This window comes from Grammomys surdaster, unplaced genomic scaffold, assembly GCF_004785775.1.
Source record: "Grammomys surdaster isolate TR1022 unplaced genomic scaffold, NIH_TR_1.0 63, whole genome shotgun sequence".
Classification (NCBI taxonomy): Eukaryota; Metazoa; Chordata; class Mammalia; order Rodentia; family Muridae; genus Grammomys; species Grammomys surdaster.
In genome coordinates this window covers 13140534-13166012 of record NW_021604565.1, presented here as the reverse complement: position 1 = coordinate 13166012, position 25479 = coordinate 13140534, and the positions used below count along the sequence as shown (strand labels likewise).

Here is a 25479-nt window from a genome sequence, read left to right as displayed (position 1 = left end):
GAGCAAAAGGGGACTGTCACATGGCTTTTGAAACCTTAAAGCCCACCCCCAGTGACATGCTTCCTCTAGCAAGACCACAAGTCCTAACCCTTCCCAAACAGTCCTGCAGATGGCACTAAGCACTCAAGTGCTGTGTGGGGTGGGGGAGCATGTTCCATTCAGATCACCACACACAGTCTGTCGGTTTTACCCAGATTTCCCTTTTTGTGTGTACTAGCTAATTCTGTGAGTTGGATTTAGTTACATAGAATTTTGTGTCAGGTGTAGTTTGTATGCCTACCATCACAGTCAAGGATATCACAATCTTTTATGCTGCCAGTTATAGCCAGCTGTTGATGCCTTACACTACCAGTTCACTAGGATGCTGAGGCAGGATCATATGTTCAAGGTCTGCCTGACTAATAGCAAGTTCAGAGGCAGCAATTTAGTAAGACCCTGTCTCAAATTTAAAACAAAACAATCAAGCAAAAAGCCCAGTTTTTTAACAAAAGCAATAATCCCTCATGTTGTTCTAAGTGTTTACTTCCCTCCCACTCTCTCCCTTGAGTCCTGGTAGCCATTCATCCACTTTCCAAGCTTTGTCTTTCCAAGTGTTACAGATATAGAGGAGTGCAGTTTGTAACTTTCTAAAATTGACCATTTTTTAAAAACTCAATGTAATCTCCCAGAGATTGCATCTTGTTCCTTCTGTCAGTCATTTGTTTTGATTCTTGCATAGTAGTCTGTGGTGTGCATGACAGTCTTATCATATGCTGGTTGATGGACATCTGGGCCCTTTTCAGTTTTGGCTATTATGAACACATCTGCTATGAAAGTTGATGTGAAGAAAATTTAACTTCTCTGGGACAAATGTCTTAACAGTACCCAAATTTAAGTTTAAAAATTTTAAATATCAAAAATATTTACTCAGAGATTGGCATCAAGGCCAGTTGTAAATGTACTCGCCATCTTTATTCAACCCCACCCCCCCAAGTCTATTTCATTTCCAATAAAAGTCCATGAAGTTGTTATGTGACACTGCTATTGGTTTTGTTATTGATTTGTTTGTTGAGACAGGATCTTCCCATACAGTCCTGGCTGTCCTGTAACACACTATGTAGACCAGGCTGGCCTTGAACTCACAAAGATCTGCCAGCCTCTGCCTCTGAGTGCTAGAATTAAAGACGTGTACCCCACCCACACCTGGCTAAAATTCAAAAGTGAAGAATTTAGAATTTTTAAAAGATATTTATATATTTCATTTATAAGCTGTCATTTTTTTCTTATTTTCATGTTGATTAGATTGTAGTGGTTTATGATTTCTTATTATTGCATAAATGAAAAGTGTTTTCTGAGCATTTTAATTAGATTCTTTTCAATTTTTACTGAGTTGCTTTTGTTTTCTGTCACATTTTAAATCATTTTCCTTTTCTTTCAAGATACGCTGTGATAGCATTTGGATGTGCCAGCTGTCCAAAATTAACTTGTGGGCGAGAAGGCTGTGGAACAGAGTTTTGCTACCACTGTAAACAAATGTGGCACCCAAATCAGACCTGTGATGCGGCTCGTCAGGAGAGAGCACAGAGTTTACGCTTAAGAACTATACGGTCCTCATCTATTAGTTACAGCCAGGAGTCTGGAGCAGCAGGTATTGCGTCTGTGTTTCTCTCTCTCTCTCTCTCTCTCTCTCTCTCTCTCTCTCTCTCTCTCTCTCTGTGTGTGTGTGTGTGTGTGTGTGTGTGTGTGTGTGTGTGTGTAAGTAGGCAAATAAGTGGAGATCAGAGGATAATGTGGGTGTTGTTCCTCACCTTTTGCTTGTCTTAAACAGGGTGTCTTGTTTTTTCTTGCTGTGTTATGAGTAGCACTGGCCTGTGAGCTAGGAGTCCCTTGTCCCTGCCTCCGTCTCAGCATAGGAGATGCTAGATGCAAAGGGATTGAAGATGTGTGTACACTTAATATGTGTCTGGCTGTGTGTGGTTTCTGGGGATTCAAACTTTGATCTTCATGCATATGAAGAAAGCGTTTTCCTCACTGAGCCCTTTGCCTAGTCCCTATCTGATCTTAGAGAGAGGGAGGGAGGAAGGAAGGGAAGGAGGGAGAAAAAGAAAGAGAGAGAGAGAGAGAGAGAGAGAGAGAGAGAGAGAGAGAGAAAGAGTTATTTGACACATAGAAAAGGGTTTATTCACTTTATGCTTCCACATTGCTGTTCATTACCAATGGAAGTTAGGACAGGAACCTAGAGGAAGGAGCTGATGCAGAGGCCATGGAGGGATGCTGCTTACTGGCTTGTTCCTTAGGACTTTCAACCTATTTTTTTATAGAAAGCCAGGACTACCAGCCCAGGGATTGCCCCACCCACAGTGGGTTGGGCTGTACCCCATTGATCACTAATTGAGAAAATGCCTTACAGCTGGAGCTCATGGAGGGATTTCCTCACCTGAGGCTCTTTTCACTGTAATGACTAACTGGTATCAAGTTTACATACAAAATCAGCCAGTATAACTGACCCCTTGTTAACTTGACACACAAATATATCACTATTAAGCTACAAACTTTCCTTTCATATTTAGCCCCAAGATTGTACATTAAAAACATAAATAACTTTAAAAGTCCTACACTGTTTATAAATTCAAACACATTAAAATTTCAGTTCCTCACCAACCCATCTTAAAAATCTTTGATCTACAGTTTGTCTTGCCCACAGAGTGTTCTGGGTTCAGAGCCCAGCATACTCCTCATCAGAGAGACCAGAGAGACATCATCCAGCAACTGATAGGAGCAGATGCAGAGTCTCACAGCCAGACATTACGTGGAGCTAGGGGAGTCCTGTGGAGGACGGGGAGGAAGGATTGGAAGAACCAGAGCGGTCAGGGATACCACAGAATCAACTGACTGGGACTCATGGGGGCTCACAGAGACCAGGGAGCCTTTAGGGGTCCGACCTACATACATCCTCTACATATATGTTATGGGTAAATAGCTTGGTGTTCTTGTGGAATTCCTAACAGTGGAAGTGGGGCCTGTCTCTGACTCTTTTGATCACTGTGGGACACTTTTCCTCCTACTGGGTTGTCTCTTCCTACCTTGATGTGATGGTATGTGCCTAGTCTTACTGTAGTTTGTTATGCTGTGTTCAGTTGATGTCCCTGGGAAGTCTGTTCTTTTCTGAGCAGAGACAGAGGGGGTTGCCTCTGGGGGAGAAGAGAGTTGTAGGGAGAGACTTCGGGAAGTCTAAATAAATCTATGAGAGAAGAAACAAAAAGTTTCAATCCGTTTAGAACAAACTCTTTTAAAATCCAAACTCTCTCAGTAGTGGGCTCCAGTAAAAGAAAAAAAAAATTAACCAAATACTTTCCTACTTCAAGAGGGGAAAATCAGGACATAGTCACAATCAAATCAAAGCAAAACCAAATTCCAACCATCCCGTGTCTGGGATCCACTCATGATCTTCTGGACTACAAAGGGCTCAGGTCACCATTCTGTCTCTGCCCTCTCCAGCACATACAGCTTGTCTTCTAGGCTCTGGCTGGCTCCACTCCACTGCTGGGGCTGTTCTTCGTGGTCATCCCACAGTACTGGCATCTCCAAACCACTGGGGTCTTAAGCTGAAGCTAGGCCACACTTTGACAGACACCCTCTGACAGGCTCTCTTTATGGTACCAAACCTCAGCTTCTTTACATGACCCCCTACAGTCCTGGGTCTTCAATTTGACACTGAGGCTGTACCCTCTCCAGTGGCCTCTCCTAGCCTCTTACAGTGGCAAACTTCAACTGCTCTTCATGGCCCCTTCATGCCTTCAAACCCAGTGCTACCTGGGTGACTCTTATTACACTGCCAAGCTTGGGTGCCAGCACTTGAGGTCCAACCTTGGCCTCCTCTGGAACACAGCTTCTCTGTGTTCTCAGGAAACACTTCCCAGATTTCATCTCAGTGGTGCTGGGCTCTTGTTAATCACGGCTAATTTAGCTCCAGCTCACCAGCGTCAGTTGTCCTAGTTCTCAAAGGTCTCATCTCAGTGCTGCTGGGCTCTTGGTAATTGCAGCAGACTCTACAGCCCCAGCTGACCAGAGTGGCAGAATCTTAATCCAAAATGGCAAATGACTCTGACACTACCTTTAATCTTCCCTCTGAAGCTCCATAAATAAACCAGACCTCCATCTTCTGCATTGCTCTCAACATTCTTATCCCCCAAGCTCCTAAAGACTTCTCACTGAGCTCTTAATATTCAGTGGCTTGTTTAACCCCAACTTCCAAAGTCCTTTCATGGTCCTCCCCAGAACATGGTCAGGGCTGTCACAGCAATCCCTCATTATTCTGGTACCAACTTGTCTTAGTTAAGTTAGGGTTTCTGTTGCTGTGATAAAACACCATGACCAAACAGCAAGTTGGAGGGGAAAAGGTTTATTCAGCTTACACTTCCATATTGCAGTTCACCACAAAAGGAAGTCAGGACAGGAACTCAAACAGGGTAGGAACTTGGAGGCAGGAGCTGATGGAGAGGCCATGGAAGAGCCCTGCTTTTTGCTTGGTGATTTTTAGTATTCATTTACCATTATTACTCATTTTCCCTTCACATGTTAGCCAAATGGTGATGGTGCGTGCCATCACCTTTAATCCCAGCACTTGGAAAGCAAAGGCAGATGTATCTCTGTGAGTTCAAGGCCAGCCTGGTTTACAGAGATAGTTCCAGGATAGCCGAGGCTACACAGAGAAATCCTGACTTGAAAAACAACAATAACAAAAGGGGTCTTATGTTTCTGTTATAGAACCTTTACTCTTGATATATTCCTGTTTAATAAACACAGAAAGTGGGTCTAAGATTGGAAAGATTTTTCTGTCAGTGACAACAAAAAAAGAGCCACCTGACTGTTTACATGATAGACCACTGAGTATAGTCTGTATTACTCATAAATGCATGGCATACAAAAGTTGTAAAAACATTTAGTAAATAGTAATTTGGAATATGTTCAACCTAGGAGTAAGGGCATAAAAATCATACCTTACTTATTTAGGACGACACATAGAACATCTTGGTGTCTTTGGACAGGAAATTTAGTTACCTAAGGATCTGTTTGTAAACGTGCATCTCATAAACTTAAAAAAAAAAAAAAGCCGCCGGGCGGTGGTGGCGCACGGCTTTAATCCCAGCACTTGGGAGGCAGAGGCAGGCGGATCTCTGAGTTCGAGAGTTCGAGGCTAGCCTGGTCTACAGAGTGAGTTCCAGGACAGCCAGGGCTACACAGAGAAACCCTGTCTCGGAAAAAAAAAAAAAAAAAGCCAGCAAACCCAAACTTAATGTTCTATAAACAGTCAAATATATAACAGGTAATATTACCTGTTAGTAGAATTGTCTTTGCATATTGCAATTTTAATCCCTAGGAAACATTTTGTCAATAGTTACAACAGAAAATTTTCAAGAATATAAAAATTCGTAAGAAGAAAAGAAAAATAATATATTCCTACCAACCAGTAATACATATTTGTACCATCCAGTAATATGTTGTGAGATTGTCATATACTTTATCCTGCTTGAGAAAAAGTTTCTTACGCTTTACTATGAGTTTAGTATTTTTTATAATTTACTTGAGTTTTCCTTCTTATTTGCTTACTGGTTTCTTTGTATTTCCTTTCCTAAAGATTTGAGGCAGAATGCAAAGGCATTAGCAATAATTATAATAATTATACATAGGGATCGAGAAGGAATTTATGGAGGATCTGTTCCTGGAGACTTAGCAGTAACCATTGGATGTTTGCCTTGGAAATAACAGTATTACTTTCCTCTGACTGGGGAGGTATTTTTTGTTCTCAGGACACACAGACATGTACAGTAATAGAATGGACTCCAGTCTCCTCTTCCTCTGTGTGACCTGAGCAAGGCACTTGTCCCATCTTAAAATGAAGACACTGACAATGCTTATGTCTATGAGGTTGCAGCATTTCTGGCTCATACGCATTCTTAGAATGTTAGATACAGAAACAGCACAGAAATCTGCTAGAGATTTGAGCTTGTCTGAACCATCATTAAATCAAGAAGGAACACTGAAATGGCTTTGGTTATTTTTTAAAATGAACATTGCAAATCAGTTAGCTAAGCAAATATTGGGCTTTCTCCAAATAGTCACCATGGGAGATTGTATGTAACCATGTTACACTGGAATGCCTTGCTGTCATAACTAGCAAATTCTGCAAAGTTTGTATCAGTTTGGCTTGAATTTGGTTATCTGTTGAAATAACCAAAGTTCTTTTATAGCTAAATAAAACTAATGGTATCATGCCAGGTAAATCAGGGATTTTGGTTCAGGCATGTCTATGTTCAGCTTTCTCATATTCTGACACAACATTGCTACATACAAACTTCACACTCTAGAACTATGTAGTAGTTACCCTACCCTCAAAGAAATCAAAAAATAGTTTCATAATGTTTACTAACATTACATTTTGTGTTTGTTGCTGCTTAAACAGATAGGAGTAGCATATCTTTTTGAAATATATGATGTCTTAGGTATAAAAGCCAGCTTTTTTTCTTATCCTGTGTTTAAAATTTATAATGCAAATGTTATGTTCTTGGAGTCATTTAAATCATAATCTATAAATGCTTTTTATATTCTAGAAATTAATCATTTATCTTTGTTTTTGGCTGCTTAAAGCCATTGGTTTGCTCAAAATAGCTTGAATTATTAAAATACTAATGTGAGCCTTACTAATTTTTAAGTAATAAACAGCTTCAGCCTTACAAGAAACGCTAAAAACTTGAACTCTTTGATAAAGCAGTTAAAAATTGAACATAAAACTTGTAGAAAGGAAAATAGAATATTAGTTTAATGTTTTAAAAGTAATAGCATGGGCTGAAGAGATGGCTCAGTGATTACTGTTCTTGTAGAGGTCCTGAGTTCAATTCCCGGCAACCACATGGTGGCTCACAACCATCTGTAATGGGATCCCATGGGATCTTCTGGTGTGTATGTCTGAAGACAGCTCCAGTGTACTCATGTACATAAATAATTCTTAAAAAAATAATGGCGTGGAACAAGTACTTCAACTCAGTGGTTGGCATTGTAAACACACTCTCTGAACTGCATACAGGATAGAGAATATAGCTGGAGAATGGAAACCATTAGATAACTACAGGTTGCTACTTAACGAACAGCTAGAATTCAAAATGGTGGTGCAGCTCTTACCCTTTGTTGATGCTAAGGTTATCTACCACTGGAGTTTTAACTTGGGACTATTGTGCATTCTGTAACACGTTAAGAGTATACTTTTATAATGAACTTCAATAATGAACAGAAAAGACAAAGACTGCTCACTAGTGGTCATGAGGATAAGAATGGTTGCATTTATTCGGAAGCTGTTCTCTATGATTTATAGTGTTCTTAGTTGTTGTTATTGCAAGGCAAAGGGGAGTTCCCAGGGATCGTGTACAGTGCCTTGTATACAGTGGCCACTTCCTAATAGTGCCTTCTTACTGAAAGAGTAACATACAGTTCTGAACTCCCTTTTGTCTTTATTCTTTGTTCTCATTGTTTTGCGACAATGTTTGAAAAAATGTTTACAACCCGAAAATTTAATACGAAGTATATTTTTTTCATGCCAAAACCAACAGTCTAAAATTGCCATTTAATGAACTGTAATTGCAAAGATTTGTTGGGTAGTGTTATGACTGCTTTCTGTTTTTTTGTCTCTTTGTTCCTTACAGCTGATGACATAAAGCCGTGCCCACGATGTGCTGCTTACATAATAAAGATGAATGATGGCAGTTGCAATCATATGACATGTGCTGTCTGTGGTTGTGAGTTTTGTTGGTTGTGTATGAAAGAAATCTCTGATTTACATTATCTAAGGTAAGCTTATGAATAGACTTTACGCTGTATATCAGAGTTTTTGTTTTGAAAACAGTATTAACCTAAGTAATTTTACTCCTAAGATTTATAAGCTACATAAGGAGATGGATTTTATTCTTGCTTATATAAGCTTAAAAGCTAACAAATTATACTTAAATAACTTAGAACTAATAAAGATAGGAGATAAAAGTTCTTTTGCTTTCCCGTTGTTATTGTTGAACTTTGATACTAATATTTGCTACTCTATGCAATTAATCCAGCTCTTAATATTTTTATTAAAAAATTGTCTCATTTAGGCCCCCAAGGTTGGTTGGTTAATTAATTACTTAGTTAATTAATTAAATTGGCTTTTGAGGCAGGGCTTCTCTGTATAGCTATCCTAGAACTCGCTCTGAAGACCAGGCTGGCTTTGAATTCACAGATATCCACTTGTCTCTGCCTCCTAAGTGTCAGGATTAAAGCCGTGGGCTACCACTGCCTGTCCCAAGGTGAATTTATGATATAAATTCATAATTGTGTGCCTAAGATGGAGGTTAAATGAGTCTATTTTATTTTACATCATCAGTATATTCTTCAGAAACTGAGGTTTTGAAGGTCATGGAGAACAAGGGATAAATTTTAAATCATAATTAGCAATATCCTGTTTTTGTAACTTAAAGTGGATCTTTCTCTAATCTTTTGGCTTTTAAATGAACCCAAAGTAAAAAAGAGGAAGGGGTAATTAAGTATGAGAGGCAGTCCTTGCTGCAGTTGTTGCTTTGATGGTTTGTAGTTATTTGTCCTGCTAGTTCCTAACAGCTATTGTATAATCCCCTCTCAGTCCCTCAGGTTGTACTTTTTGGGGGAAGAAACCCTGGAGCCGAAAGAAGAAAATCCTGTGGCAGCTGGGAACCCTTGTTGGTGCTCCCGTGGGGATCGCTCTCATAGCTGGCATTGCCATCCCAGCCATGATCATTGGCATTCCTGTGTACGTGGGCCGCAAGGTATGTGCTTACTCTAAACTGTTTGTGTCTTCTTAGTAATGAAGGCTCTTTGTTTTTGAACACAGAATTTGGTTTTAAATTCTTTATTATGAATGTTTTGGTCTGGGCATATATAATTCTGTTGGTAGAATTTTTCATGGTGAAGTCCTGGATTGTTTTCTGGCACTACATAAACTGGGTGAGGTAGCCCATACTTGTAATTCCAACATTCAGGAAGTAGAAGCAGAAGGATCCGAAGTTCAAAGCCATCTTCAGGATATAGGAAACTTGAGGCCAACCCACATGTCTCAAAAATAAGCAAATAAATAAACTAACAAAAGGCCCTGTTTTATACAGTAAACTCAAGTGTTTTGTAAGCTAATATGTGTGTATTAAAAACAACCTTCATTTAAAATTGTTACAATCTGCACTATAGTTTGAATGTGTGGTATGAAGTTTTGAAGGATAATTGACATTGTTTTCTCGGGTATATCCTTGTAAAGTTATCTCTGTGAGATCTTTAAGATAGAAATTAATGGCTAAGAAATACACGCCCTCAAGCAAAGAGTAGTTAACCAGTTCTTTAATTCGTTAGTCTTCAATTCAAAGCTTTTACCACCTTTATTATATTACTGCTATTAGTAAATAAAGTTTACAAGTTATAACAGTCTTTGCTGGAAATCCAAATGCCAATATTTGCTAATCCTTACCACTGTCCTACAAATGTTGAATTACATGTCATTAGCTAAGTAATTTTTTTGAAGAGCTAATGAAATAATTTATGAAGTACTAAGAAGTCTGTTGCCATCTCTGTTAAATTAATTGAATGTCAAGAAATTATGTGATCCTTACCTAATTAGAACAGAGAAAACAGTTTTCATAGGGGAACAGTTGAAAAGTCCAAACTTTATGAGGGAGGGGATGCGGTGGAGGGATATCACTGTGTAGTTACTATATAGTCCTGGCTAGCCTGGAATGCAGAGATCAGCCTGCCTCTGCCTCCCAAAGGAAAGGTGTGTCTCACCACACTCAGCCAGTGATTAATCCTCATGCTGTAGCACCCTAATCTGTGTGTTGAAATAACGAGGTTTACATTTACTTGTTTATGGTATGTGTGTGAGCCCCTGAGTAGAGCTTAGAGGACAACTTGCTAGAGTTGGCTTTCTGCTTCAACTCTGTTGTTCAGGGGTCACACTCAGGTCATCAGGCTTGACAGCAAAACTGTTACCCTCTGAACCATCTCCTGGTTTAGAAAAGATTATATAATTGATTTCTAATTACATAGAAAGGGGTGGAACAGGGATTTGAGTCCAGGTAAATCTGTATATGAAGTCCCTCATAAATTTCAGTCTAGCTGTTGGGCACCCAGTCCTGACAAAAAGTACTAACTCAAGAGAGGGAGTCCATGCTATTGCCAAATGGCTGCTGTCTTAGCTTGGGTTTCTGTTGCTGCAATAAAACACCATGACCAAAAAAAGCAAATAAGGAAGGAAATGTTTATTGGGCTTATACTTTTACATTGTATTCTGTCACTGAAAAAAGCAAGAATGGGAACTCAGACAGGTTAGGGACCTGGAGAAGGAGCTGATGCAGAGGCTAGGGGTGCTGCTTACTGGCTTGCTCCCCATGGCTTGCTCAGCCTGCTTTCTTATAGAACCTAGGGCCACCAGTCCAGATACAGCACCACCCACCATGGCATGGGCCCCATCAATCACTGATTAAGAAAGTGCTTAGAGCTGGATCTTATGGAGGCATCTTCTCAGTTGAGGGTCCCTCCTCTCAGATGACTCCAGCTTGTGTCGAGTTCACATGACTAGCCAGCACAGCCACTGTTGTTAGAAAGTACTTAAGTTGAATCAAACTTACCATTGTGTCCTTTAATTCTGTTTTTCCATTGTGCTACTAAACTTAGGATAAGAATGATCTTCTTCTATAAGACAGCTCCATTTACTTCATTGATATGAGGGCCTGTGTACCATGTGTGTGCCTGGTGTTGCAGAAGCCAGAAGGCAGCGCGAGATCCCCCAGAACAAGAGTTACAGACAGTTATCAGCTGCCATTTAGGTGCTGATAATCAAACTTGCATTTCTGCAAGAGCACAATATACTATTAACTGCTGGGCTATCTCTTCTAACCCTGAAAATATCCCCCCTCAAAAAAAAAAGAAAACAGAAAAGGAAAGAAAAGAAGGGAGGGAGGAAGGGAGGAAGGAAGGAAAACAACATTATTTTTTAATTAGAAAGGCATATAGTTGGTAGAGTACTTTTTCTAACTTTTACGAGGTTCTCTGTTAGATCTCGGATAGCAAAAAAAGAAGGAAAATGAAAAAAAGTAGCTTGGTGACTGGTGAGGAGGAACATAGATATTTCTAAGTTAAGTGTATATTTTAGAAGGCTCTTAAGTAACCCTCTAAAGTCAGTGAGTTAGGCCCACAGCATGGTGGTGAGCCTCCAGCATGTGCAAGGGCCTGGGTTTGATTCAGAGCACTGCAAAGAAAAGTAAATTATGTCCCATATAAGAACTTGCTGTGATAAACAACATGACCAATAGCAACGTGGTGGTGAAGGCCTCCTGATCACAGTCAGTCATGGAAGGAAGTGGGTTTGGAACCTGGAGGCAGGAACTGAAGTACGTTCCTTAGAGGAACTCTGCTTACTGGCTTGTGTTCTTATATGAGCCAGGACCACTTGTCCAGGGGTGAGCCACCTACAGCAGGCTGAACCATCAATCATTAATCAAGAAAATGTCCCACACACGTGCCTATGGGTCAATCTAGTGTGAATGTTTTCCTTCCCCCACTCCTCACCCCTTCTCTCTTGTTTAATTTAGGGTTTCTCTGAAGTCCTAGCTGTCCTGGAACTTGCTTTGTAGACTAGGCTGCCCTTGAACTCAGGAATCAACCTTCTCTGCCTCTGGAGTGCTGGGATTAAACTACTGCCCCGTTTGTGGGCATTTTCTCTGTTAAGGTTCCCTCTTCTCAAATGATTCTAGCTTATGTCAAGTTGACAAAACACTAAGCAGCACAGGAGCCTATTTTAATAACCTTTCATGTAGTTTACCAAAAAGATTTTTATTGAAAGCAAAACTATATATTTAGCTACTTAGAAGTAGAAGGGAAAGAGATAGACTGTACATGTTGACCAAAAATTTTTAGAATGGCAGTCAGCCTGTAACTCCAGTACTTGGGACGCTAAACCAGGATTGTAGCAATTACAGGCCAGCCTAGTCTGTAGTGCAAGACCCTGTATCACAAAAAATGTAAAGTGTCTGTTGGTGTTCATAGATGCACCTAAAGGGCAAGTTGATGTACTAGTGTTTCCTTTAAATGATATTCTGTGATGTTTGGGATTGTATCAGCTCAGCAAACCTAGTAAGTCCAGAAAGTGCCAGAAAACAGCTTTCAGTTACAACAAAAAGTAGATGTGTCGAGAATAATGAACAAGCTAGGTAGGCCTGTCATCCCAGCATTAGGAGTTAGGAGCGGGTCAGGAGTTCACGGCCATCCTTGGCTATAGTCATCATGTTGAGGAGAACTTGAGCTAACGTTAGGGTCAGGTGTTAAGAATCGAGGGGTGTGGGGTCTGGGGAGACGGCTCAGTGACTAACAGATGGTTGCTCTTCCAGAAGAGTTCTCAGTACTCTGTGTAATTCTAGTCCCAAAGGATCTGATGACCTCTTCTGGCCTCTCTGGCCACAGGGCACACACATGCGACACAGACATACATACAGGTAAAACACCCATGCACATATAGTAAAGTTTTTAAAAAATGAAAGAAACTAGTAGAAGGAATAAAATGGCAAACAGAAGCAGTTAAGTTGAACCAAAGCAATGGGACGATGTGTCCACTGTTATTCCACACTGGTGCCTAAGGCTCCAGAGGTGACAGGCTATGATGTACATCTGTAATTCCAGCATTTGGGAAGCTGAGGCAGGGGGATTGCCTGTTTCAGTCCAGCCTGGAAAATCTGTCTGTCTGTCTGTCTGTCTGTCTGTCTGTCTGTCTACCTACCTACCTACCTACCTACCTACCTATCTATCTATCTATCTATCTATCTATCTATCTATATTCCTGTCTTAAGAAAAGAAGGAAAGGTGTGGGGGGTGAGCAAAAGTTGTGACAGAGGGATCCTTTCCTTCCCATGGCCTCACAGATCTGCCCTGCATCGGCGAAGCTTGGCTTTGCTCTGCTGCAGGATTGTGCCTAGGAATGGGCTGGAAAGGAGCTGGAGAACAAAACACAGAAGGGAGGACCCAGCACTTTACTTTAGAGACTACCCATGTGCTTTGGAGGCTGTTCACAAGATGTCTTGAAACAGATGGGAAATGCCCTTCATTAGTTTGGCACTTACAGGCTCAAGGACAAAGATGCTAAAGTATTTCCCAGTTTCATTTAATAACTCACACAACATTTTATGACAATAATTCTATTTACTAATGTGGATTTTACAGTGATGCTATCCTTTGGTTACCATTATTTTCCTTTGTCTCTATTTGTTTGAACTGTAAATAACTAGATAGGATCTTGATAATAATTTTGTTAATATTTTCTACCATAAAATGGTGTCTTGAAATGTTGTATTTTAGTGATATTTGTTTCATACAGCACCTTTTTAGATTCAACTTTTTCTTAGGAGTAAAAACAATTGCAGAAGCCTCTCCTGGGGGCTGATTCAGAGAGTCTTATTTAGAAAGAAACCTGTGAAACTCTTAATATTGTTTTTGTGAGATGGAATCTCATGGCCTAGACCAGCTTTGAATCAGCAGTATACACAAGAATGACATTGAACTTCTGACTCAGACTAAAATCTCCTGAGCCACTGCCTTCTTCTGTAACCAGGTCCTTAATAAGGAACAATTTATGATACTGTGGTTTACCTTGAAGTAGAGCATTTGACTGAAATTGTGTGAGAAATTACTTCAGCTTTCTTGTATGAGGACTGTTTCATCTAAACTAAATATATAATGGGTTTTTTTTTCCTCTCTAAACTTCCATTCCCATTTAAATTTAAGATTCATAATCGCTATGAAGGCAAAGATGTTTCAAAACACAAGCGGAATCTGGCCATAGCAGGTGGTGTAACGCTGTCTGTAATCGTATCTCCAGTGGTAGCTGCAGTGACTGTAGGTAAGCATGTGCTTTAAAGCATTACCTCAAATCTCAGGAATTGGATAGAAAAGGTATTTTTAACAATTATGTTGTTGCTAAGAGGATTACTTATAAAATGAAGAGGCAGTTTAAGTAGAACCTACAGAAGCTTTCTTAAGTAACCTCATTAAAAGTACTGTAGACTTAAGAACCTAGTTTTAGGGCTGTGTCTGTAGCTCAGGGTTACAGCACTTCCCTCAGACATACACAAAAGGCCCTAGGTTCGGTCCCCAAGAACCTCTTAGGATAGCTGATGAGGAGCCCGTCTCCTTTAGTTGAGTTCAGGAGCTTGCACTTAAAAAGTCCACAGAATCTGTCTGTCCCTATACTGTGTGCTATACTTGAAGGCTACCTGGGAATCTTATATTTGCTATGTTCTAGCCAGATCTTTAGAACTCTGTACACCTTCTCCTGAAATAGACATCATATTTCTGTGATTCATTTTTGGTTTCTTTTGTTGTTGTTGTTAATCTAAATTTTTAATTTTTTCTGGGCATTCAGTCCAGCTTGATTTAACTTTTTAAAAATTCTCATTGTGTCCTAGAGCTCATTTTAAAATAGGCAATTTATAATCACTAATTAGCAAGAATATTTTTGTTTCTAATAACTTGATTTTATTCCCTTCTAGGCATTGGTGTTCCTATCATGTTAGCTTATGTCTATGGTGTGGTCCCAATTTCCCTCTGCCGAAGCGGGGGTTGTGGCGTTTCAGCTGGCAATGGGAAAGGAGTGAGGATTGAGTTTGATGATGAGAACGACATAAACGTCGGTGGGACTAACGCAGCCATAGGTGAGTCAAACAGGAAAGGATGCATTCACCTGGCTCCCTTTACGAGGCCTCATTGTGTTCAACGCAGGCACTCCCTCTCCCTCTCCCTCTCCCTCTCCTCTCTCTTCTTCTCTTTCTGCTCATGCTGAGACAGGGTCTCACTGTATAGCCTTGACTGGCCTGGAACTTGCTGTACACAACAAGCCGGCTTCTGCTTCCCTTGTTCTGGGAGTGATGGTCATACCTGACGACTTGTAGTTTTCATCCGGAAGCACGGCTATGAAAGGAATTGCCCAAGGCAGGCAAATGTGTGAGAGAGCCGAGGTTCTGGTGCTTACCTCTTACTAAGGATGGCCTCTGGAAAGTAGAACATGCCTACAGCGCTGCGCTCTGTCCATTGTGACGTCCTGTGAGAAGGACATGAGGAGAAATAAAGTGAGATCAGTGACAGATGGTTGATAAATCAGAACATTTTCTGTATTATTTTAAGGGATACAAATTAGAACTGTCGTGGGCAGAAAGTACGAAGAGTCAAAGGCTTTACACACTGCCAGTAGAAGTGCCAGTGATCAGCTTGCTTTAAACAGTGCTTTTTCTGTATCCAGCAGTTTTTGTCACATGTGTTTGTCTTAGGCAGATGTCTTAAGAGTGAAGCCCTTTTGTACTTTCTGTGCATCTCTACAAGTATTTCGGCCAGTTCCTCAGAGCCCTGTCACTTTACTTTTGATTACCTTCTCTTGAAATGTCTTGACTGTCTGCATGTTTACATGGAGAGCAGGGTGTTGGGAGACCTTGTTAAGGTCCACACCCTGCCCTGACTACTGAACATACCCCTTCCTATCCTGTCTCACCCCACCTCTCCTCGAATATGACAGTCCTACTCGTTTTTAGACTTTTAACTTGTGTTTCCTCTGCCTAGCATACTCTTCTCTCAGGTAATTTTATAGCACCAGTTCCCTGCCTTTGAATGTCATATGAATGTGACCTTATAAGAAAGAGGGCTTCATAGTCATGTCCTTCATAGTCATGCTGTGTGCAGGACTTACTTGTGTGTGCAGCCATCTCTCCTCACTCCCTTACCTGCTGGTTCTGATAGCTTTGTCATATGACTGGATGTGTAATAGGAGCTGGCATAAATAAGTAAATTCCTCAGTACAAAGCATGTGAATAGTTCTGTAAAATCACAGCATAATACTAACATGTCTTATAATAGTTTATAGACAATTAGAACTGTAAACTATATCTAGAAGTCAACTTTTGTCCTGATCTTACTAATCTAGAAAATAAGATCTCTCACTGGAACCCCATGCTGACCAGGGAGGCCTATTACATAGGTCATTTAAAAATCCTACAACTTCTGGACTTAGCCAACAAAAAAATAAGAAAATAACATCTTCAGTTTAAGGGCTGTCTCAAATTGAGTTACACACCCTGAAGTAGTTCTCTTTATGCCTAATCATGGATGTGATTTGTCCTTTGTAGTCTGATACCGTTCTGAAATCAAGTAGGACTTGAAAGCAGGAACATGAGTAATCATTCTTATTTCATTTCTTGAATTATTTTACATTTAGATACAACATCAGTAGCAGAAGCAAGGCACAACCCTAGCATAGGGGAGGGGAGTGTTGGTGGTCTAACTGGCAGTTTGAGTGCAAGTGGAAGCCACATGGATCGAATAGGCACCATCAGAGACAACCTGAGTGAGACAGCCAGCACCATGGCATTGGCTGGAGCAAGTATCACGGGCAGCCTGTCAGGAAGTGCCATGGTGAACTGTTTCAACAGGTAAGTAAAGACCAGATATTAATTAGATGAACAATATAAATGCAAAGCATGATAATTAGCCTAAGGTTAAAAAATAAAATTTAGGGAAAGATGATTAGATTTTTTTTTTTTTACTGTATTTGATACTGTTGGAATAAAAACTAAGTCCTGAGAAATAACTTTGCTCCTAATGAAGCTCACCTAACTGGAGCTGTGTAAGTGAAAAAAAAGCCATGGTTCCTGCTTCTGTGAGACAGATAGACAGACAGACTGTCTGACTGACTGACTGACTGACTGTCCGAGGGAGGGAGGCTACAAGGGAGGGAGACTTGGCCTGAGGCCTGGGGAACTGGTGGAGTCAGGATGCCCCAGATCCTGAAGCAGGACTGGAGCAGTCAGCCTGCACCCTAAAATGACAGTGACCATCTCTCACTAAGTCTCACTGATGCCCTTAGAGACATGAGGAAAAATTAGCATGTTTATCTTACCTTGTTTTGTTTGTTTTTCTGATTTACCATTTCTGTTTTAGCTTTTTTATGTGAAGGAAGGTAGATGAATTAAAAGATAAATCAGTCATTTTATTTTAGGTAGTTTATAGTTGGATAGAAATTAATTGTGGTGGTATATATATTGTTACCTCTTATTACACAATCAGATATGGGCTAAAGTTGTTTATTAGAACCCTTTTTAGTATAGGATTTTTTTCATTATTATTTGAGATAAAAGTCTTACTATATATAGCCCTGTGTAGCCTGGAACTCAACATATAGCCCAGGCTGCCCTCAAACTCAAGTGACCAGCCTGCTTTTGTCTTCTAAGAGATGGGGTTAAAGGTGTTTTATTATGTTTATTGCTCAGTATATTCTGACTTTGTATTGTATATTGAAACAGAACAAAGGACTGTATCCTAGTGAAAATAACGGAGATCTTTAAGATGTGTTTTGTTTGTCTTTCTCCTTTGGGTCCTGTTCTGTTGACCCTCTGGGATGGATGTTGTTCAGAATACCACATTACTATCTGTATCATCAAACAAATGGGAACTGAAGAGTTGCAGTGTCTAAAATTTTATTACTGAAGCTTTTACCTGACTTATTTAAAGATATGTATTATGATTGCTGAGCTATAAATGATGGAGGGTTTATATGATGCCTTTCTCTTTAAGGTTGGAAGTACAAGCAGATGTACAGAAAGAACGGTGTAGTCTCAGTGGAGAATCTGGCACAGTGAGCTTGGGAACAGTCAGTGATAACGCCAGCACCAAAGCAATGGCGGGATCTATTCTGAACTCCTACATCCCTCTGGACAGGTAGGAAAGAGTGTTTCTTCCTATAAAATCAGAAGGTTTTTTAAAATTTAAAAGGAAGTACCCCTGTCAGTGGGCACAGTCTCTGAGGAGTCAGTGAGATGTTCGTTCAGAGGAGGGACTCCATCACGGTAAAAAGTAAATGAGTGGTTGTGAAGAGTGGGAAGGAGAGTGGGGACCGACCTGTGGTGAGGAGAGGACTTGGGTTGGTGAAGCATGAAAAATGTTCTGAGGCAGGAAATGCTGATGCCTGTGCCCACAACAGAAAAGTGGTCAATGTACCTACTGCTATTTTTAAACTTGAAGCATCAACCCTACCAGACCTGAGCCCCTGAGCAAAGTTTTGAAAAAAAAAAAAATGTAGAAACTTTAGAAAATTGTTCATAACATGCATAACAGTGGTTAGATTTAGATGAAACTTGGAGAGATTGTAGAAAATAGGCCTACTTTGCTTCTATCACCATACTCAGCTCTTGTGTGCCAGGCTACCCAATAGGTAGAGCCTTCCTTGATGCACAGGTACTTTTGTAGAGTATGCCTTGACTCTCTTGTATGGGTTTTCCTTTTATGATCCTCCAAAGTTCTGTCAGTTGTATGTGAGGTACTTCTCCATGCACACAGAACACAGCACACACACGGTCACTCGAAGTGCCAGTGGAATTTCAGGGGAATGGTGGTCTGGGGTCCTGGATAAACAAGAAGAGAAGACCTGTGCCTGCCTGTGTTTTCTTCAGTGATATGACCACGGATGTTTATCATCCTCACTGACGCTAAGATCCACATTTGGTGCCACAGTGTTCCTAGTCCGTTCCTCGTGGATCACACTGGCATCTCCCCTGTCACTTGATTGAGGGCACAAGCAGGCCCCCTTCTTCCAACATTGTCTTTGATTTTTAGAATCATCACTTTCACTTTCACTCAATGCTTCTTCATAATCATCACTTGAGTCAGAAAGAGAAAGGTAACCCTTGCTAAATTCTTCCTCATCAGATTCAGAATTCTGTAAATATCTGCCGCTTGATGAACTTAGAATTGACCTCATCCATTTACCCATTGAAGTGCTCAGTTCATTACTTGCTTGCTTCATGGTCAGTTTTCCCCCTAAATCACTTCAAAATACAACCCAGTCCGACATTTGCAATCAGTTGACATCATGCTAGCTCAAGACTTAGCAGCACTTGGGTGTTATTTCTAGCTCTTGGTAACTAGGCATGTGTTATTCTTGCTATACCGAGAACTCAGTTTTATAGATATTTATGTTATTGTCACTAGAGTGGGAACTTGGTCTGGTTGGGTTAAGGGGCTGGAGAGAAGGGTCAGCAGTACTTACTCCTTTTCTAGAAGACCTGGATTCAGTTCTACACCGAACCCACATTAGGTGATTCATATCTACCTGTGACTCCAGTTTCTGAGGATCTGATGCCCTCTTCTGGCCTCTGCTGGTACCTGCTCACATATACACATACATACACACACACACACACACACACACACATACACACACATACACATACACACACACATATACACATACACACATACACACACACATACACACATACACACACACATATACACACACACATATACACACATATATACACATACACACACACACACACACATACACACATGCACATACACACACACATACATACATACACACACACATATATACACACACATATACACATACACACACACATATACATATATTCAGGTACAAACCTATATATGTAGAATAATAAATTATCTTTTTAGATGAAGAATTAAAATGATCCTCTCGGAGTGTTCATCGTGGTGAACTTTACTTTAGTTTAGCACTCAGGAGGCAGAGGCAGACAGCTTTCTAAGTTCTAAGTCAGCCAGGGTTGCATAGTCAGTTACACCCTGTCTCAAACACAAGGACAGTCCTCTTTTTGTGTAGTTTTATGTTAGTAGAATGTAACCTGCATTAAAATGCTCCAACAGCTTCTGTTTATAGGCTTCATAATTTTCATAGAAAAGCTTCTCCCCCTTTGTTTTCATCCAAACGGAAGTAAAAGTGAAGGTGGAAGTAGTTTCATTTCTGTTACTCTGTTCCAGAGAAGGGAACAGTATGGAAGTGCAAGTGGATATTGAGTCAAAGCCATTCAAGTTCCGACACAACAGCGGAAGCAGCAGTGTGGACGACAGCTGTGCTGCCCGAGGCCACACGGGCGGGTCATCCAGCGGCCTACCCGATGGTAAATCCAGTGCTACCAAGTGGGCCAAAGAAGCAACAGGAGGAAAAAAGTCAAAAAGTGGTAAACTGAGGAAAAAGGGTAACATGAAGATCAATGAGACCAGAGAGGACATGGATGCACAGTTGTTAGAGCAGCAAAGCACGAACTCAAGTGAGTCTGAGGCGCCGTCCCTCAGCGACAGCGTGCCGTCTGTAGCAGATTCCCACTCGAGTCACTTTTCTGAATTTAGCTGCTCAGACTTAGAAAGCATGAGAACGTCGTGTAGTCACGGTTCCAGTGATTGCCACGCCCGCTTCACAGCTGTGAGCACCCTTCCTGAGGTAGAAAATGACCGGCTGGAGAATTCACCACACCAGTGTAGCAGTTCTCTGCTTTCCAAAACTGCTTCCTGTTCAGAAGTCCCACAGCCAAGCCATCCTGCAGACGACCACGGCAGCGGCAGGAGTGGGGGGAAGCCGACTGTGGATCTGTGCTTTGGTGATACACTGAGAGAGACAAATAATAACCACTCGCACCAGACGGCAGACTTGAAAGTCGCTGTCCAGACTGAAATTTAGGCCCATGAATGCTGCAGAGTAAGAACCACTGAACAGCCTTGTTGGGAGCTGGTTGAACGAAGCTTAAGTTACCAGCAACAGCCAGGTTTCATAATCATAATGCAAATACATTTTGTATGTCTAGCAAAGCATTGTGTTTCATGTGGATATTAATTACCAAATTATAAAATGAAGGCTTTAAAGTGTATTAGTACGAGAATAATAACATAAGAAAAAGGCATGTTTTGTGTTCTTGTCACAAAACACTGCTTGATGCACATACTTGTGTATTTAGGTAGAAACTGGGCTTAATTTATAATCATATGATACTAACACTGTTCTATGGCATTCTTAAGAAAAATTGAGGCTTGGGGATAAGTGGTTAGTGACATTTATTGAAACCACTAAGGGTGGATCTTGGCAGATTACCTGGTCTGTGATCCTCTTTGTGACGTTTCTCTTCATCACTGAGCTTACACTCATTCTTCATACGCAGTGTGGGTAGAAAGCTTAATGTAGCCCATTGGTAACCATTGGACACTTAGACACTTGAGCAAGATTGTGTTAGTTTTTGCACAACTCTGAAGTAGAAATACTTGTACCGTTACATATCTCCTGTGTTGTTGTTGCCATGTTAGAAGAAGGGACTGACAGCAGCAGAATACAGTCCCGTTAGGATGGAAGTATTAGTCACCTGTCACTAAGGGAAATGAGTGCCCTTTGATTCTTGGTGCCTTTGGGAGAGACTGGGTTTTATGAGCCTCGTCATTTGAGAATTTTGCTCTATCATTTCCCATAATGTCTTCTCTGGCCACCTTGGATTATATAGAAAATACAGGAAATAGGTAAACATGAATGTGATTATTAACTACACTGAAAAAGTATTCACCTACCAAAGACACACTCAGGCTTTAGTAAATTTAACGTTACATAACCTCAATTTTTAACATGTATATCTTTTTGAACCATGAAATCAAAACAATGCAGAGCTTGTACCAAGCTTACACAAAAGGTCTATGTGTGGCTTCGTTTCCTTTTGCTTTGGTTTACGGGGGATGTTCAGCTGACACAAGCAGAAGTTGGCCAAAATCCTGCCTGCACTATGGCTTCCCACACAGCTCTCCTGGCAGACTAGCCTCACAGCAGTCGAGCCCTCCACCTTAGGTGTTCCTTTAAGTATTACCAGTATGGTGCTACTGAGCATTGGGAAATGTCCGGGCTGCAGTCCTGTACCGTCCTTTTCCTTGATGCGTCCATTAGTCTGCTTAGATAACACTAGTGCCAGTTCTTGTAGCTGATACTGCTCATTATGGTGTTTGTACATTTGTTTGCATTCCAATTTTGTTCAGTAATGAGTGTGTAAACAGCGGACATGAAATAAATGTAAATACTAATGGATTTGGTGTGTGCCCAGGAATTATTACAACTATGGATTACTCATTTGCTTTATTGGGGTTCTCTAGAGGGACAGAATTGATAGAATGAATATGTACGTATAGAAAAGGAGATTTGTGTCTCACGGGCTGTGGTCCAGCTAGCCAACAATGATTGTCGACCAGTAAAACTCCAAGAATTCCATAGCTGCTCAGTCCATAAGGCTGGATGTCTCAGCTGGTCTTCTGTGTACGACAGAATCCCAAAGAAGTAGGCTCTAATGCTAGTGAAGGAAATGCAAAAGCTTCCTTCTTCTGTGTTCTTTATCTAGGCTGCCGCTAGAAGGCGTGGTCCACAGTAAAGATAGACAGATCTTCCTACCTCAAGATTCAGGTTGGGGGGGGGGTCCTTCCCATTTCAAACGACTTAATTCAGAACAAACCCTCACAAGTGTATTCACCTGATTGGATTTTAACTCCAGATGTAGTTTTTACTGTAAAAAGCCATCACATTTGCTATCTAGCAAAATTCATCAACATTACAAGCCATTGAGATAATTCTGGTATAGCCCAAAAGAAAATATTTGCTGAATTTCTCATCCAACAATCTTAGAACTAACCTTTTTCTCTGTGTCAGATTTTCACCTTTATTCCCCTCGCCTGTGAATTCTATTTTCTCTCTTTTCTTTTCAGTTCTAGCTGTCCTAGAGCATACTATGTTAAAGCAGGCTGTACTTGAATTCATAGAGAGCCTCCAGCCCCTGCTGCCTGAGTGCTGGGATTGCACGCGTGCACCGCCATGCCCAGCCTCCATCATGCTTATGTGAACATTGTGGTTTAGAAGTTTTTGATTTTATAGAAAAGCTATAAAGGTACCTGTATTCCCAATACATTTGACACACTAACAAATTTTTGATAGTTTTTAAAAATTAATATTTGGTATGGATCACATGACATTCAAATATAGATCAGAAAAACTTTCTGAAGTCAGTTCTGTTCTTCTACCATTATTTGGGTCTTGAAGATAAAACTCAGGTTGCCAGGTTTGTGCCACAAACCACCTTTACCTACTGAGCCATCATGCCAGCCTGTGTTTTACTTACAGGGCTTGGGGTTTTGTTTTTTTGGTTGGTTGGTTTTGGTTTCTTTGGGGGGATGGGGGGACGTTGTTTTTTGTTTGTATTTTTAGTGTGTTTTTGGTTGGTTGGTTGGTTGGTTGGTTGGTAGGTTTGTTGGTTGGTTGAGGCTAGTATTGAACTGGTGACTCTCCTGCCTCAGCCTCCCAAGTATTATAATTGCATTCACAGGAGATCATGCCTTCCTATTTGTTGATTTTTGTATGTATGTGTTGCATGCAATAGATGTCTTGTTAGTTTGTCTGATTGTATCATTCAGACCTGATCTTGATCAAAGTCTTCCCTAGCCTTAAATTGTACTTAGTCTTAGCTTTTTTATTTTTATCTTTATGTATTGGTGTTTTTTGTGATAGAATCTCACTATGTAGCTTTGGTTGGCCTGGAATTTGTTTTATAGACCAGGCTGGCCTCCCACCTGCCTTTGCCTCCTTCGCTGGGACTGAAGGCATGTGCCACTACACCCTTCCCCATACGCCTGAGTTTTTATTGTTCCAAACATACTATTGAGTTTTCATTCGTATAACCTCATATCTATAACTATAGAGTCTGTAGGATTCTGTATGTAGAGAATTATGTCTGAAAATACTAGAACGGAAGCTTTACTTCCTTTCTGGAAACCTTTTGTAAAATACGTTGTTTGGCCTGTTTTACTGACTTCAGCCTCCAACACAGTGTGAAGACTGAGAGAGTGGCTGTCCTAGCCTGTGTTGTCAGAGGTATTCAGGTTTCTGCTCCTTTAGCTTTTACTCAGCTCAGTAAGTTACCCCAAAGCACAAACTGTTGCCTTACAGGACTGGCCAGGAGGCCTTTGGGTTTACCTCATTTCCCGCCACCTAGGCAGGTCCCACTCCTACCCCCAAGTTTGCTTGTTTTTTTTTTCTTTTTTTTGTTTTTTGTTTAAAAAAAAAAACTTGAGATGCATTTCATGTACCATGAAATCCACCTTTTAAAGTGTAGTATTCAGTAGCTTTTATTCTGTTCAAAGATTTGTATGGCCATCACTAACTGCAGAACGTTTTTCACTGGCCACCATTGGTTCCCCTTGCCTTCTTTTAGTTTCTCCCAAGCACAGACTTGCAGTTTCTGAGTTTGGCCATATGGACGTGTATATGTGCAGACTCACGGAGTGTGCCTCACCCAGCTTTGACTCCCAGCTTCACCCAGCACCCGGTTCCACCACTCCTCTTTTGGTTGGAACATTTGTTAACACATCAGTCAGTGGGCAGTGGATATTTCAGTGATCTCTGTTATTTTTATGATAATGTTCTCATATATCTTATTTTCTTGGGTTTGAGAATTATTGGTCCAATAGCAGTTGTTTTAAGTTTCTGAGAAACTAACAGTCCACTGTCTAGTCTCAGCAGCACTGTGTGTGAGTGCAGCTTTACCACACTTGCCAAGACTTTTTCTGTTAGTGTGACTTCTTAGTAAACCCCGTGTAAACCCCTGTGTAGCATAGGGTGAAACTTCACTGACTGAATTCGCTCCCAACATACCAATCCATTGTAGGAAAGTCATTTTTGCTACACAGACAGAAATACTGACCTAAAAGAGACGAGGGCATAGAGCAGTGTTCTAAGCCTGACTTGAGGAACTGTAAACCCTAAGGGAAGGCAGATCATCAGGCTGCTCTTCCACTGTCCTGCCACGTGGCCTGGGTACTAGACTGCTTCCCTTGTGTGTGACACTGAAGACTCCACAGCAAAGCAATTTAATCCTTAGCTCTTCTTTCTCATGGACTGGAGTCTGATTCACAACCTGGCTTAGACTCTATGCCATTGTCCCTGTGGTCCCCAAGGCCCTTGAAAACTCCATTGACACGTTTTTTTCTACTAGAGAGCCTTATATTTGATATCATTGTTCTTTTCCCTCCAAATTAAGAATAAACTAAGGCTTATCGCCACCAGTGCTTTATTCTGAGGGTCATAAATAGTTTAGTTCCCTTGAGTATTAGTTTCTACACATGTAGCTTCTCAGCCAGTGGGCTGGCCGTGCGTTCCAGCTGTCTGAGGGCTTAAAAGAGGTAACTTTTGAAGTGACTATGAAGGCACTCCAAGAGTGGGCTAGAGAGTTTCTCCTCTTCAGAGTCTTCTCAATAATTGAGCCTCTCTGATCTGACCTTGGAAATGGGCCTTCCAGGTCCGTTCATTCAGCAGCTATCATTCAGCATCCTGGGCCACATGCTGCAGGGACAGTCCTTACTTAGTGTATAGGGAAGGGTAGGTGATCCCTGCGGCCAGCAGCACTTGAGAGCTGTCACAGACCAGGACCAGGTGGGGGCGCCAGAGCTCCAGCAGTAGTCACTCACCTGCCTCTCTCTGTCCTGAGAGGTGCTCCTGTGTCACAGCATAGGCAGAGCATTCAAGGTGGTCTTCTTACCCTCTTCCAGTAACATGGATGAAGGCAGTTCGTCATCCATCCATATTCAGAGAAACGTCATGAT

The 25479-nt window shown here is 41.0% G+C and overlaps 1 protein-coding gene across 4 annotated transcripts in view; it reads left to right on the top strand.

The window, feature by feature from the left end:
* Rnf19a (ring finger protein 19A, RBR E3 ubiquitin protein ligase) overlaps positions 1–21925 on the top strand; it is a 43705-nt gene extending 21780 nt beyond the window's left edge. For 3 of the 4 annotated variants that reach the window (XM_028766414.1, XM_028766406.1, XM_028766421.1), the window contains exons 3-10: positions 1419–1627; positions 7677–7821; positions 8642–8804; positions 13795–13909; positions 14559–14720; positions 16271–16484; positions 17626–17769; positions 19852–21925. In XM_028766414.1, the coding sequence (XP_028622247.1) occupies positions 1419–1627; positions 7677–7821; positions 8642–8804; positions 13795–13909; positions 14559–14720; positions 16271–16484; positions 17626–17769; positions 19852–20548 (1849 nt within the window). In that variant the 3' untranslated portion in view covers positions 20549–21925. The remainder of the gene's footprint in view (positions 1–1418; positions 1628–7676; positions 7822–8641; positions 8805–13794; positions 13910–14558; positions 14721–16270; positions 16485–17625; positions 17770–19851) is intronic. The other variant, XM_028766430.1, reaches the window with a different exon arrangement.
* Positions 21926–25479: the final 3554 nt, after the last annotated feature.